General features: G+C 25.5%; 10 protein-coding genes across 10 annotated transcripts in view; 5 read left to right on the top strand and 5 right to left on the bottom strand.

The window, feature by feature from the left end:
• EHI_086580 (vacuolar protein sorting 35, putative) overlaps positions 1 to 2,010 on the bottom strand; it is a gene marked incomplete at both ends in the record, with an annotated part of 2,121 nt that extends 111 nt beyond the window's left edge. The window contains one exon of the mRNA XM_646067.2: positions 1 to 2,010. This exon is cut by the window's left edge and continues 111 nt beyond it. Coding sequence (XP_651159.2) covers positions 1 to 2,010 — 2,010 coding nt within the window.
• Positions 2,011 to 2,354: 344 nt separating this feature from the next.
• On the top strand, positions 2,355 to 4,124 carry EHI_086570 (uncharacterized protein; the record flags this gene model as incomplete). Its single annotated transcript, XM_646066.1, has 1 exon — positions 2,355 to 4,124. The coding sequence occupies one exon, from the start codon at positions 2,355 to 2,357 to the stop codon at positions 4,122 to 4,124; it is 1,770 nt and encodes a 589-aa protein (XP_651158.1).
• Positions 4,125 to 4,275: 151 nt separating this feature from the next.
• EHI_086560 (uncharacterized protein) lies at positions 4,276 to 5,646 on the top strand (the record flags this gene model as incomplete). Its single annotated transcript, XM_646065.1, has 1 exon — positions 4,276 to 5,646. The coding sequence occupies one exon, from the start codon at positions 4,276 to 4,278 to the stop codon at positions 5,644 to 5,646; it is 1,371 nt and encodes a 456-aa protein (XP_651157.1).
• Positions 5,647 to 5,734: 88 nt separating this feature from the next.
• EHI_086550 (uncharacterized protein) lies at positions 5,735 to 6,190 on the top strand (the record flags this gene model as incomplete). Its single annotated transcript, XM_001914005.1, has 2 exons — positions 5,735 to 5,854; positions 5,909 to 6,190. The coding sequence occupies 2 exons, from the start codon at positions 5,735 to 5,737 to the stop codon at positions 6,188 to 6,190; spliced, it is 402 nt and encodes a 133-aa protein (XP_001914040.1).
• A 59-nt stretch (positions 6,191 to 6,249) lies between these two features.
• EHI_086540 (Activator 1 40 kDa subunit, putative) lies at positions 6,250 to 7,197 on the bottom strand (the record flags this gene model as incomplete). The annotated part of the gene is made up of 1 exon (XM_646064.1): positions 6,250 to 7,197. One exon carries the CDS (start codon positions 7,195 to 7,197, stop codon positions 6,250 to 6,252), a length of 948 nt encoding a protein of 315 aa, XP_651156.1.
• Positions 7,198 to 7,295: 98 nt separating this feature from the next.
• EHI_086530 (alkyl sulfatase, putative) lies at positions 7,296 to 9,182 on the top strand (the record flags this gene model as incomplete). The annotated part of the gene is made up of 1 exon (XM_646063.1): positions 7,296 to 9,182. One exon carries the CDS (start codon positions 7,296 to 7,298, stop codon positions 9,180 to 9,182), a length of 1,887 nt encoding a protein of 628 aa, XP_651155.1.
• A 524-nt stretch (positions 9,183 to 9,706) lies between these two features.
• Positions 9,707 to 10,378, bottom strand: EHI_086520 (3' exoribonuclease family protein; the record flags this gene model as incomplete). The annotated part of the gene is made up of 1 exon (XM_646062.1): positions 9,707 to 10,378. One exon carries the CDS (start codon positions 10,376 to 10,378, stop codon positions 9,707 to 9,709), a length of 672 nt encoding a protein of 223 aa, XP_651154.1.
• A 216-nt stretch (positions 10,379 to 10,594) lies between these two features.
• On the top strand, positions 10,595 to 11,399 carry EHI_086510 (uncharacterized protein). Its single transcript, XM_646061.2, has one exon. The coding sequence runs from the start codon at positions 10,605 to 10,607 to the stop codon at positions 11,316 to 11,318; it is 714 nt and encodes a 237-aa protein (XP_651153.1). The 5' UTR covers positions 10,595 to 10,604; the 3' UTR covers positions 11,319 to 11,399.
• EHI_086500 (short chain dehydrogenase family protein) lies at positions 11,397 to 12,740 on the bottom strand (the record flags this gene model as incomplete). Its single annotated transcript, XM_646060.1, has 1 exon — positions 11,397 to 12,740. One exon carries the CDS (start codon positions 12,738 to 12,740, stop codon positions 11,397 to 11,399), a length of 1,344 nt encoding a protein of 447 aa, XP_651152.1.
• An 862-nt stretch (positions 12,741 to 13,602) lies between these two features.
• The window catches only part of EHI_086390 (heat shock protein 70 family), a gene marked incomplete at both ends in the record, with an annotated part of 1,425 nt that continues 623 nt past the window's right edge, over positions 13,603 to 14,404 (bottom strand). The window contains one exon of the mRNA XM_001914004.1: positions 13,603 to 14,404. This exon is cut by the window's right edge and continues 623 nt beyond it. Coding sequence (XP_001914039.1) covers positions 13,603 to 14,404 — 802 coding nt within the window.

Here is a 14,404-nt window from a genome sequence, read left to right as displayed (position 1 = left end):
AACAAATAGTTTAATATTTTCGTTAGATAAATTAGCATCTTTTAATGCTTTTTGAAGACATTGTAAACAATGTTGTTTTGAATTATAATTTGAACCATCTCTTTTTGACCATAAGGCACTACATAAAGCAATAATATTAACTCTTGAATTAATGTCTTCAATCATTTGAGAATATTTAGTGACAGCAGTTATTAAAATGATATATTTTTCTTCGTCATTAATTTTCATAGAACAGCCACCAGCAATTATATATGTTAATGCCTCTTTTTTTTCTTCTGCGTTTGAAATATTATTTTCAAATATTGAAGTAGCAAATTCAAAAAAACTTGTAGTATCAATACCATTATTTAAACCACAAAGAGTACATTGAATAGCTAATCTAATACTTAATAACATTTCATTTTGTTTTACTAATAATTTAAGAATATCCAATGCACCAACAAATATTTTTCTATCACAAGGTTTAATAGTAATAAATTTAAATAACAATCCTGGGAGTGAAATTTTTTTTCTTTTATTACAACCAATAGATATAATTCCTTTAATTTCTCTTAGAGTTGAAACCATCTCTTCAAAGTCATTTAAATTAATTAGTTGATATAATGATGTTGATAGGATTGAATCTTTTTCTATATCTTCGTCAGATGCATTTTCTAAATCTTTATGAATAGTAGAAGTAATATTCATTACAAATTGAACGTCTTCAATAGTTGTTAATTGTTTATTTTCTTGAATAAAACGTTGAATAATTTTTCTTTGAATTGTATGTTTTGAATGTAATTCTAAAAGATCCATTAAATCAGAGAAACCATTTAATTGAGAGACAAGTAAAATTTCATGATTTTGATAAGTTGCAATTAAAAAGTGAATAATAGGAACATATAAATCTGAGCTACAAGATTTACCTATGAAATGATTTATATCAATAATTAACTTACTAATAAATTTCAACGTATCATTTTTATTATACCAATGTTCTAATAATTCAATATATAATGGAAGTAATTCAATAATTTCTTTTTTATTATTTTCTTCATGTTTTAACGCATCTTTTAAAGAATTGTCAAATAAAGGATAAATGTCAGTTTCATCACTTTTTTCAATAATAATATAATTAATTAATTGTTTAATTAATGACTTTAATAATTCCACGATATTAACTCCAATTTGTGAAGTAACGATTGTTCTAAGAATTGGTTTAAGTGTTAACAATTGAAATTTAGCAGGAAAAGCTTGAATAACAGCGTCAATGAGATAAGTTTGAGAATGAACCTCACCAGATAAAATAATTTGTTGTAAAATTTGAGGTAAAATAATTGTTTTATAAGTATTTTGTGGGATATCTAAATTTGATAAAATACTTAAATTCATAGCGACTAATTGACATAATTGAACTTGACTTTCTTGTTGTTTTTGTGCGAGTCTAATATTTAATTTATTCATTTCAATAAAATTTGTTAATAAAAATTGAATTGAATCATCTAATGAACCATTATTATTATTATTATTTTCTATTAATGTTGTTGGTAAATAATTTTTAATAACATATAATAAATAACTTCTTAAAAACAATCCTTTTGATGGATGTTGAACACATTTACACATTTCTAATAAATCTTTTAATAATAATGTTATTTGTATTTCATTTTTTGCAATACAAATAGAACCAATTGTACACATAAGATATAGTCTTGGAATTACATGTGAATAATATTGAACTCTTTCATATAATTTTAATAGATATTTTTGTTTTATTTCACAAATTCTTGATATTAATGAAGTAAATATTGTTTGAATTTCTATATATAATGAATAATATAATTTAGGTGTTAATGTAACTGTTCTTAAATGATCAGCAATATTATATGCTGTTTCTATGGCTTCATGTATTTTCTCATTATCTAATTCTTTATTCATTTTTATATCACTTTGTTTTATTGAACTAATTCTAAAATTTATTTCTTCTTCTTCAGTTGTATATATTGGTTTAATTGATTTCTGGTCGCTCATTTAGATAGATCTTTATATTATTTTTAGATTGTTTTCTTCTTCAAAATTTTCCTTATTTTTTTTTTTTGTTAGTTCACACAATAAAATATTTAAAAATATTTAAATGTTTTATTTTCTAATTTTTTGCTATTTTAGTATTATTGTTTGAGAGATTATAAAATTCGTTATTTGTAAACAATATCAAAACGAAGTAAGATTGTTGTGAATTAGGCAATTATTTTCATAGAAATAGAAATAATAAAAATATAAATGAATATTATCTATAAATAGATAAGAACTTTAATAAAAAAAGAAAGTGTTAAATCGAAAAAATAAAAGGAACAAATATTTATAAACGAGATTTAATGTCAGAGAAGGACAAAAAGGGACAATTAAAGAAATTACAAAGGAATTGTAAGAAATTTGAAAAAGCACTTGGAGAATGTAAAGTTGAAAGGTCACACTCAAATTCAAGTATAAAAGGATTAGATAAAGTAGAACATTATTTAAAAAAATTTAACCAATTAATGCCAGAACAAAATAGTAATGAAATAACATTTTCATATGAATTGATTAATGAAATTATTTCGTTATGGGCAAGTATTGTAGAATATCTTATTAGACTACCAAAAAATAGTGTAATGCCAGAACTTTTTATTGTAATTGTTAAGATAATGAATATTAATCAAATACAACCATTAACATTAGCTGATTTTCCTGCACCAGATGAAATATCACCACAAACAGAGAAATTATTAGATGCATATTATAATGCATTGGCAAAAACAACACTTTATTTATTATTATCACTTAATATATCTGATGAGATTACTCAATATGAAAAGAAAGATAAAAAAGTTAAAACTGGATCTCTTATTCCCCCATCAAAGAAAAAGAAAAAGTTAAGTACTTTTCAATTTTCTACAACAATAAAAGCTCTTCCAATAGATTATTATGAAGAAGCAGCTAGGTTGTTTGTATTAATTTCAATAAGAATACCTGATTTATATGAAAGTATATTAGAAACATTAAATTATTTAAATGGAGGAAAAATAGGAGAAAAAGGTGGTGTTATACTAACAGAAGAATTAAAAGAAAATTATCCAATATTTAAGAAATGGGAAAGTTATTCAAATTATATTTCATCTAAAAGTTCTCATGCAGAAAAATTAAGTAATGCAATTTCATCAATGGATAATAAATGGCTTATTCATTTTGAAGCAAGAAGTGGGTTTGCTGTAGAATATATTAGGTGTTGGGGAGAATATATAAGAAAAGAAATTATAAGTAATATTAAAGAATATCCAGGGTATTTACTATTTAGTAATGAATTGATGAATATCTTTGAAATTCCAAGTGAAGAATTAATAACACCTATTTATATTATTGCAGAAGCATATGGGTCATTTAGTTGTATTGATATTGAAATATATAAAAAGGTTATTACAGAAAAAATTAAAAAAACTAATTTATATGATATTGATGGAATGGGTGAACTTCTAATTATTGAACATTTCATTTATACATATTTTGGACATGAAGGTATCATTTTAGATTGTTTTGATTTTAGTTTATTTGAATCAATTCATTCTTGTATTATTGCTTCTGATAGTTATGCATTAATATGTTTAACTATTAGTATGATTTATCAAGTTATCCCTATTCTTCCTTGCGAATTAAGGAAAAAAGTCATATTCAATTTTGTTTTGTCTCATAAATTATTTAATACATTGTTCTGTCATTGGAATCATTATGTTAGAATGTTTTTCCAGGAATTATTGTTATATCGATGTACTGTGTCTCCTTCAAGAAATAGAATTAAACAAGGTTCATTCCTCCCAAAAGAAAAAGATATTTATAAAAGAATTTCAACAAAAGAAATAGATATGACTAAAGAAGATCAAAACATTATTGATAAAATTGATTCACGTATTTCTTCTATTAAAAAAGTTAAAGAAAAAGGATTTAAAAATGATGAAGATAAGAAAAAATCAATTTATATTGTTCCATCACTTCAAGACTATGAAATAGAAATGGATGATTATAAACAATGGGAACAAACCAATTCTGATGAGCCATTATATCAAATACTAGAAATGACCCGTTTAAACAAATTAGATCAAAACACCATTTAATCTATTCCATTTCTTTTCTTCTAAAAATGTAATCCAATTTTTTCTTTCAAACAATCTTTTTGTATCTTTTCATTTCTTTTCATTTATTTCTGTTAGTTTAAAAGATTTTTGTATCTTACAAAAGAACTTAGAAGAATTTATTCTACAATTAATGCAAAAAGATATTAAATCTCCTTTAAATGAAGAAGAATTAAAAAGTGTTGTATTGTATTGTCCTATTACTTGTGTGTTTGACCTTTTGTTTGTAAACAAAAAAATAAAAAAAGCTATTCAAGAAGCACCAAGAAATCCACATAAAAATTCTTTTTTGTGTAAAAAAGAAGTAAAATTATTTTGTAAAACAGATTTGTTAGGAGGTGGAATGAATGAATTAGTTCATACTCTTAGTGATAAAAAATGGAAAAAAAGAACCTTACAATATGCATCTTTTGATGTTTCATTTAGTACTTGGCATGACTATAATAAAAATAAATTTTATCATTTAATTGCTAAGGATGTTGTTGCATTAACATTAAAAGAAACAGACATAGATACATTATTAATTATTTTAAGAGAATCAAGTAATCTTAAAAAATTATCATTACCACTAGCTTTATTTAATAAAATTAATATAAATTATCCAATAGAACATCTTTTTAATCATTTTACCTTGAAACAATTAATTTTAACTGATGTTGATTTAAATGGTTCAATGATGTCACCATTTTATTCATACATAGAAAAATGTAATTCTATGCAAATTATCTTTAAATGTATTTCATTTAATTTGAAAATTATTCAAGAATTATCTTTACAACCGAATATTTTATTTTGTTTATATTCTTTAAAAGAATTAGACCCTCATATACTGCCATTAGTATTACAAAAAAAGATTATTTTATTTTGTCCATTTCCTTCTCAATTAAACAAATTTAAAGAATTTCCTTTAATAACAAATTTATATTTACCATACATTATTTCTGAAGATTTATTTGATACTACAAGATTAATCTTTAAAGGAATTTTTAAACAAAACATTAATTCAATGAAATTAATTCAATACTTCACTTATGAAGAAACATCTTTATTAAAAAAGGCAAAAACTATAGACTTGTCTGGTTTAAATCTTCTTGGATTAACATTAATTGGTCATAAAACAAAAAGAAAAATTAATCTTCCTATTTCATTAAAAGAATTAAAAGTTGTAAATTTTTGTGATATTGACTCTTTTATTTCTCCAATTGGAACTAATGGACTTCGAACTTTTACTTCTTTAACTCGACTTGATGTTAATGGAATTGATGGAGTTGTTAATCCACCACATTCATTACATGAATTTACAGCTTCTAATTGTTCTGTTGGAAAAATTCAAACTAAAGATATAAAATGTTTATACTCTTTAATATTAAATAAAGTAAAATTAGAAGAATTAATAGTTTTTGAAAAATTAGATCAAATCCAACTCTCTTCTGTCACAGGAATTCGATGTGTTGATTATAAGAACGACTGTTATTCTTTCATTTTGAAGGAAGATAAAAAATAATATTTTAAGTTCATAATTTAATTTGTTTATCATCTCTTTTTATGTTATTTCTTTTTTTATGTGTTTTATATCTTGAAAAGATTAAATCATGTCAACCTCGATTGAAACTCATGTCACATTTAAAGACGATGTTATTACTATTCAATATCATCCAGATGATCCACCAATTTCAAGTTTTATGGAAAAAAGACCTCGTCTTAGTGCAGAAGTTTGTTGTTTTTAATCATTTTAATGATTTATAAAAAGTACTAAAAGTTGTTAGTTCAAAGATGCAGAAGAAGTTACTCTTTCTCCAATGAAAGGGGATTTTACTGTATCACTAGACCAATTTTTTTCTACTTCTCACAAACAACAGATAGATACAGAAAAAATGAGATTATGGGAAATTAGACAAGCTCTAAGAAGAGAGGGATTAAAGACACAAGGCACAATAGAAGTTCTTCGCAAAAGATTAGAAAAACATTTGAAAAAACCAAAGAAGAATGCAGTAACACCAAAGAAAAAAAAAAAGAGTCAAAAGAAAAGAGTTTTTGAAAAAAAATAAAATTTACTTGTTAAATTTTATTTTAATTTATGACTAACAATAAAAATCAAATCCCTCAATTAAATTGAACAAATTTTTGCCATTAATCCATAAACTTGAACATTAGAATTTACTCTATGAATAAGAAAAGGTGCTGCTATTTCATAAAGTCGTACTCTTATTTCTTCACTTGCATCAATTTTAGAAAACATTCTTACAATCATATCTATTATATCATTTCCATCAAATCCAAGTTGTTGAACTTTTTTAATTTCAATTAATGCTCCATCAAAGTCTTTTTTGAGACATAACTGAATAGCTTGAATAATATTATCTGCTGATGGAAGATCATTTCGTTGATAAACTTGTTCTTTAGTGATTTTACCTTGAATGATAGCACATGTTTGAAGTGCATTAATTGCTTTACGCATATCACCCTCAGAAACTATTTCAAGTGCTTTGACAGCATCATCTTCAATGTCAACACCTTCACAATGAGCTATTTCTTTAATTCTATTCATAAGCTCTTCTTCTCCTAATGGTCTAAATGTTAGTCTTGCACATCTTGATTGAATAGGCTCAATAATCTTTTCTGGAGTATTACAAGCAAGAACAAATCGTGTTGTTTTAGAATGTATTTCCATTGTCCTACGTAAGGCTTGAAAAGCAGCTGTTGTCATTGAATCTGCTTCGTCTAATATAACAATTTTTGGTAAATTATCAGGTAATACTAATTTCTTTTCACAAAAAGATTTTATTGTAGAACGAATAGTTTCTATTCCACGTTCATCAGAAGCATTCAGTTCCAGAACAGCGTCTTTATACCTATCTTTTAATAATTCATGAGCTAAACAATGAATTGAAGTTGTTTTACCAATTCCTGGTTGACCACATAATAATAAATGAGGAAATTGTTTAGAATCACGAAAACTTTTTAGTGTTTTAATGATATCAACATTACCAATGATTTCATCAAGAAGTTTTGGTCTATATTTTTCAACCCAAGGGATTGCTTGTATTTTGCTCATAAAATGAAAATGATTGAGTTTTCCAAAACATTAGAAAAATAAAAAAAAATTTGACTATAAAACAATAAAAACTAAGAAAATTTTATTTACTTCATTTAATGGCAAGTCAATTTACTTGTACAAAGAATCATGAGTTTAATCAAAAATTTGATTGGAATGGAAGTGAAGAATATTTAGATGCTATGAAAGGATATTATGCTGATAGTAATGGAAAAAGAAATGAATTAAATTTTGAAGAATTAGTTAAGTCAAGAAAGAGTATTGAACAAATTAACCAAGAATGCCCTTTAACATCAAACCCCTCATACTGGAAAAATTCTTGTATTGATAGTCTTGAAGGTGTTTTTGAGATTATTCCAAAGAAAGTTTATCAAGTAAGAGGTAAGTCTATTGACATGGCTAATTTTACTGTTATTAGAGGACAAACTGGTTGGATTGTTATTGACTGTATGTCATCTATTCCATCTTGTAAAAGAGCATTTGGGTTAATTAAAACTACTGTAGAAGATATACCTGTATCATCTATTATTATTACTCATTCTCATTTTGATCATTTTGGTGGTTATGCAGCAGTTGGAAATGAAGAAACACCATTATATCTTCCAAGCAATTTCATGGATGCATTTATAGATGAAAATGTTCTTGCTGCACCAATTATGGGAAGAAGAGCAGATTATATGTGGGGTTTAGGTTATAGGAAAGCATTAATGATGGAAAAATTAAAAATGGAAGGTAAACTTCCACAACAAACAAATTCTACTATTCCACAACAACCAACAACATCATTCCCAAAATCAAAAAATACATGTGTTATTAAAGAGGATTGTACTCTTGCTGTTGATGGAATTGTTATGGATTTTATTTTAACTCCTAATACAGAAGCACCATCAAATATGATGATATACATTCCTCAATATCATATTTTAGAAGCTGCAGATAATATGATGCATGCACAACATAATTTAGGAACATTAAGAGGTGCTAAAGTGAGAAGTGGAAAGACTTGGAGTGAATGTATTGATAATGTAATAATAAAATATGGTAAAGATGTTCAATATCATTTAGGAGGTCATGGATGGCATATGGAAGGGAATGAAAAAATTAACCATTTCTGGAAATTAAAAAGAGATGTTTATAAATTTATTCATGACCAAACATTGCGTTATGCAAATCTTGGATATACACCAAATGAAATAGCTGAACTTATTCAATTACCTAAAAGTCTTGCTAATGAACAGTGTTGTAGAGATTTATATGGAGCATTAAGTCATAATATTAAATCACAATACCAACTATATATTGGATGGTATGATGGTAATCCTGCTCACTTAAATGAGTTACCACCAAAAGAACAAGCTGTCAAATATATTAAAGCATTTGGTGGAGAAGAAAATACTTTAAAAATTGGGAAAGAAGCATTTGATAATGGAGAATATCGTTGGGCAGCTACTGTATTAAATCATTTAGTATTTGCTAATCCATCGAATGAAGAAGGAAGAGAGTTACTTGCTAAAACATATGATCAATTAAGTTATACACAAGAGTGTCTTGCTTGGAAATATATCTATGCTACTGGAGCATTTGAGTTGAGAAGAAAACAAAATAAACAACCATCACCTTCTGTTATTCCACCAGCAACACTTCCACTAACTGCTATTAGTGATTTATTTTGTGTTTCTGTTAATCCTCAATTAATTGAAGGAGTTGATAGTTCTATTCAATTAAGAGCTGTTGATACTAATGAATGTGTTACATTAATTATTAGCAATGGTGTTTTACACACTCGAACATTACCTTCTGATTTTACTGCTTCAGTTATTGGTCCTAAAGCATTGATTTTAGCTTCTTTTGCTAAAGCCATGCCATTAGATACTTTAATTTCATCAGGTAAATTAAAAGTAGAAAATATTGAAGTTGTTGAAAAGGTTATTGGTGCAATAGACTTATCAAAGAAGTACTACACTCTTATAGAACCAAATAACTGAGTTAATACTACTTTTAAAACAATTAAAGTTTATCTTTAATTCAATACTAAATCAAGAAATTAGTTTGAATTAATAAAGTTTTAAGTCATTCTTTCCTAATGAATAAAGGTTTATTAAATTTGTATAGTGTGTTTAGATGATTCTTCTTATAAAATCAACTTTATTGTAATTTCAAAAATTTAATCATTAAGATAAATTCAATAACAATAACTACAAATATATTAATATTTCCAATTAAATATTAATTGTAATGAAATTCTTTTCTTTCTATAAAATCAAAACTAATATTATTCCAAAAAAAAAAAAGTTTTTTGTTTATTTTAAAAGAATTGAATAATGAATCTTTATTAAAGTATTTATTTTCTAAGTTTGATAAGAATATTTTAACTATTTAACTAGCTTAATCAATTCATTAAAAACATATAAAATATTTTTATGAATAATTAATACGATTATTGATTTAATGTAAGAAGTATTATTAAATTTAAATTGTTTTAATTTTAACAGAAGTACTTATAAACCAATCAATGAGGATATTGTTTTTCTATCACCATTTTAATAGCTTTAACTATTTTAACTGCATTCTTTTTAGAAACATCCATACTCATTTTTAATTGATCATCACTACATTTTCCTTTCATTTTCATTGCTACTATTTCTCCTTTAACAGTGTCCCAAATTGTAAAAAGTTTCCATTTATAACTAATTGAATCATCTGGATCAATGACTATTTCAATTGTTCCTTTATCATTTATCTTTCCAGCTACACACATTCCTACAACTATCCCTTTCATATCTACACCACTAAATAAAAGTGCACACATAGCAGCATTCATTGTAACAGCTTCAATTGAACCATCATCTTTAACTATTTGGTTACAGACATTAATTAATCCATTAGGATATTGTTCACTAAGGACAGTCCATTCAACACCACTTTTAATAAACTCTTCTAATTCAGTTCTTCTTTGATTATCAAAACTAGAACATCGTTCATAAACTTCTACTTTTACAATTGCTCGGTCTGGGTTAGCTTCTTTTTTAGGACAATCACGAGGTGCATTAACTCCTGAAATTACACAACTTTTCCCTTGTTTAAACATATAACATCCATCACTTTTACTCGAAACATCACGGACATAAGATATAGAACGAATTTTCCCACTTTCTATAATAGTTCTTTTGTCTTCTTCCATTATATTAAAATTTATGAGTTGATATTCAAAAGTTACTGATGAGCAAAAAAAAAATACAAAACAAAAAAAAATTTTAAAAAACTAAAAAATAATAAACAAATACTTTCTTTTATTTTTTAGGATTTTATAATAAAAAATAATAAAATTATAATAAAAAATAGTAAATACCCTGAAATAAACCCTCCATCGGTTTGAATGAACTGAACTGTATAGTCAAGACTGCATCATGGGAATTACAAGAGACTCAAGACATAAAAGAAGAGCTACTGGAGGAAAGAAGAACAGTATGCAAAAAAAGAAAAAGAATACCATGGGAAGACAACCAGCTAATACCAGACTTGGAGCTATTAGAGTTCATGATGTTAGATGCAGATATGGAATTATTAAAAGAAGAGCATTGAGATTAGAAAATGGAAACTTCTCATGGGCATCTCAATCTATCACCAAAGGTACTAAGATTCTTAATGTCGTTTATAATGCCTCTGATAATGATTTTGTTAGAACTAATACATTAGTTAAAGGTGCTATTATTGAAATTGATCCAGCACCATTCAGATTATGGTTCCTTAAATTCTATGGAAAAGATATTGCATCAACTGATTATTATAAATCACTCGAATCAGCTACATTCAAAACTGAAAAGAAAGTTGTTGTTCCAAAGGAAGAAGAAAATAAAGAAAAGACTATTGCACAACAAATTGCAGAAACACAAGTAGCACTTATGAATCCAAGTAAAACTATGCAAAAGAAATATGCAAAGAAATTAGAAGTATTAAAGAATATGAAATTTGATGAAGCCTTATTAGAAGGATTCCAAAGTGGAAGAGTTCTTGCATGTATTTCTTCCAGACCAGGACAAACTGGATCAGTTGAAGGATATATCCTTGAAGGTAAAGAACTTGACTTCTATAGCAAGAAGATTTCAGATAAGAAGAAATAAACTTAATTTGCAGTGCTTGATTTGTTATTTTTTATTGGTTCAAATAAAGTATAACCTGAATTAATAAAATATAAAACTTTAAAAAGTTAATTTGGTATAATGTCTACGTGTTTTTGATTTACTTCTTAATTCTTTAAATAATGGATATAAAACTCTTGAAGCTCCATCAACTTCATCTAATGGTGCAACATTAAATGGTTTATCATTTTCATAATATTCATCAACGGAAATCCATCCAGGATCACATCCATGAACAGAAAATGGTATTCCATTTTCTGTTTTTAAATGACTTGAACAAAGACATAATGTAAGCATTGCTAATGATGCTTTAGCCATATTTGTATGAATATGAAATTTTGATTTTTGACAATGAAAAATACCTTCTCTTGCATGTACAAAAATAATATATGGTCTAATAGTTGACTTTTTTAATAATGGAATCAATACTTTAGTTAATAATGTTGGTGCAATAGAATTAATTCTTATTACTTCTTCCATTTCTTTTTGATTTAAATCTTCTATTGTCATTTTCCATGAATTGATGTTTGTCTCTTTTACAAATTTTGCATCTCCATATCTGTTTGTTTCTTTTATTTCTTCTTTTACTCTATTTCTTTCTTTTTCTCTTACTCGTATAGTTTGAGCAGCACAAAAAATAAAATGATTTAAATGTCCATATTGTTGTTCAATGAAATTTTTAAGGTTTTTAAAATCATTTTCTAATTGATTATTATCAAGATCTAATCCTTTATTATAAATGATTAACCGTTCTTTGAAGATCTCATAATCTTCGTACTGAGAAAATAAAATTTTTGTATCTTCGGGATATCTTGTTGTTCCAATCACAGTACTACCAGCTCGAAGTAATTTTAACGTAATTTGATGTCCTAATTTAGTTCTACAACCAATAACCAATGACACTGTATTAGATAAATCTCTTGTTAAATTTCTATTTTTTTGGAATAACTCACCACAACTTCTACATGAATAGACATATACAGGATGCATTGAAGTACAAATCCTATGACAACCATAACAATATGCCAGTTCATTATTTTTAAATTTGTATCTTTGAGTTGAAAGTGGAGTAGTTTTATCAAATTTATCTAATTCAGCTGCGGTTTTAGTTAATTGACGAGTAACAACATTGCATCCATCAACATTTTTACTAAATTCAAAGATAGATGAATTTTTAACAAATAAACATCGTTTGGAAGATATTTGATTTTTTTTGGGTTTCTTTTCTTTTTTGCTTTTGTAATTTTTGACTATATTCCCTTCTGAGTCTAATCTCTCAGGAGAGTATTGAAACAATAATTTTTTTGCTATTGTTAATTGTCGAGAAGCTTCAATAAATTTATTTCTCATAGTAATATACTTAGAGTATTCTATTTCACTTTTTGGTGGTGTTGTGTTTGACATGAATGAGATAAACTGAAGTTATCAATTAAATTCATTTATGAAGTTTTTATGAATATTTCAACATTGAGGTTTTTAATTATGATTTTCTTAAGGTTTTTAATTCATTTATAAATGTAAGTAAGAAGAATAATGGTTTTATGTTAGTCATTTAACCCATTTGTAATACTCATTTAATATTTCTTCTACTTGGTATTTAATTTTATACTTTTATTCTAACGTAATGAATGTTTTAATCATTGTTATTCAATGAGTAAAAACCAATTTATGGAACGTTTAAGATATAAAAAAGACTAGCAATAGTTTAATATCAACAATTCTTTATTCTTTACGATAGTTATTATTATTAATTATTATAAATTTTCATTTAAAAATAAAAGTTATATTAATATTCAATATATTGACAGTTATTAACTCTTTCTTTTAATAAAGTTTTTATTTATAAAAAGTTATATAACATGTTTCATTTGTAGCCTTTTTTAATTGAATGAAATAAAGAGACAATTACTAAATTATGAAATAATCCAAAGACAAATCAATTCTTATTTAAAAAAAGCAATAATAACATTTAATGCAAAAATGTTGTATAAGTATTAAATTAATAATTGCAAACAATTTATTTCAATAAATCAGAAAAGTTTTTTTCAACAAAAAATAAAACAAGAAAATTTAAGAAAAAAATATATTAATATTCCAAAAGAGAGAGTATTATTAAACAATTTCACTAATTGATAATTGAATAAAATAAAATTAATAAAAGAAGTATTTTAGGTTTAATTTAAGTAATATTATCAATATTATTATATAAATTTCTTTTGTTAAATTAAAAGGATTTTATAATTAATGTTATTTAATATATAAAAAATTACAAATTATTTAATTGACTTTGATAATATTCTAATTGTTCATTTAATTCTTTACTTTCAATTTTATTATATGATTCATTCCACCACTGTTGAAGATGTTCTTTTATTTCTTCTAATTTCTTATTTGTTTTACTTTTCTCTTGATATAATTTGATTAATTTTTTATATCGTTGTAATGCTAATGATTTCTTTCTATTCTCTTCATCTGCTTTATCCATTTCATCAATTCGTTTCCTTCCTATTTCTATAGATTCATCTGACCTTCTTTCTCTTTGTGTTTGAACATTACAATGACCTTGAAGATCACTAAATGCTTTAGGTTCAACAACAACTGCAGATACTGATAACATTCCATTTATATCAACATTAAAAGTAACTTTAAATTTAACTAATCCTTTTTTCATTCTTGGAAGTCCTGATATTGTAAATCCATCAAGATAATTGTTTTCTTCTGTTTTTTGACTTTCTCCTTCAAACACAGAAAATCTAGCTATTTCTTGATTGTCTTGATTCGTAACAAATATTCGAGACTCTTTACTTGGTAATGGTGAATATCGTGGAATTACAACATTCATTTCAGTATCTTTTATTTCAATTCCTAATCCCATTGCTGTTACATCTTTTAATATAACTTTATTCTCTTGCATTTGTCCTATCATAGACGCTCCTTGAAGTGCTGCTCCAAATGCAACTGCTTTATCTGGGTCAATACTTTTACATGGTTTTCTACCAAAGAATTGACTTACCATTTGTTCAATTTTAGGAATTTTTGTTGATCCACCAACTAATACAACTTCACTA

The sequence above is a fragment of the Entamoeba histolytica genome, genomic scaffold (genome assembly GCF_000208925.1).
Source record: "Entamoeba histolytica HM-1:IMSS scf_1104750517623 genomic scaffold, whole genome shotgun sequence".
NCBI lineage: Eukaryota > Evosea > Mastigamoebida > Endamoebidae > Entamoeba > Entamoeba histolytica.
The sequence above is the reverse complement of the archived record's forward strand: the minus strand, read 5'-3'. Positions and strand labels throughout refer to the sequence as shown.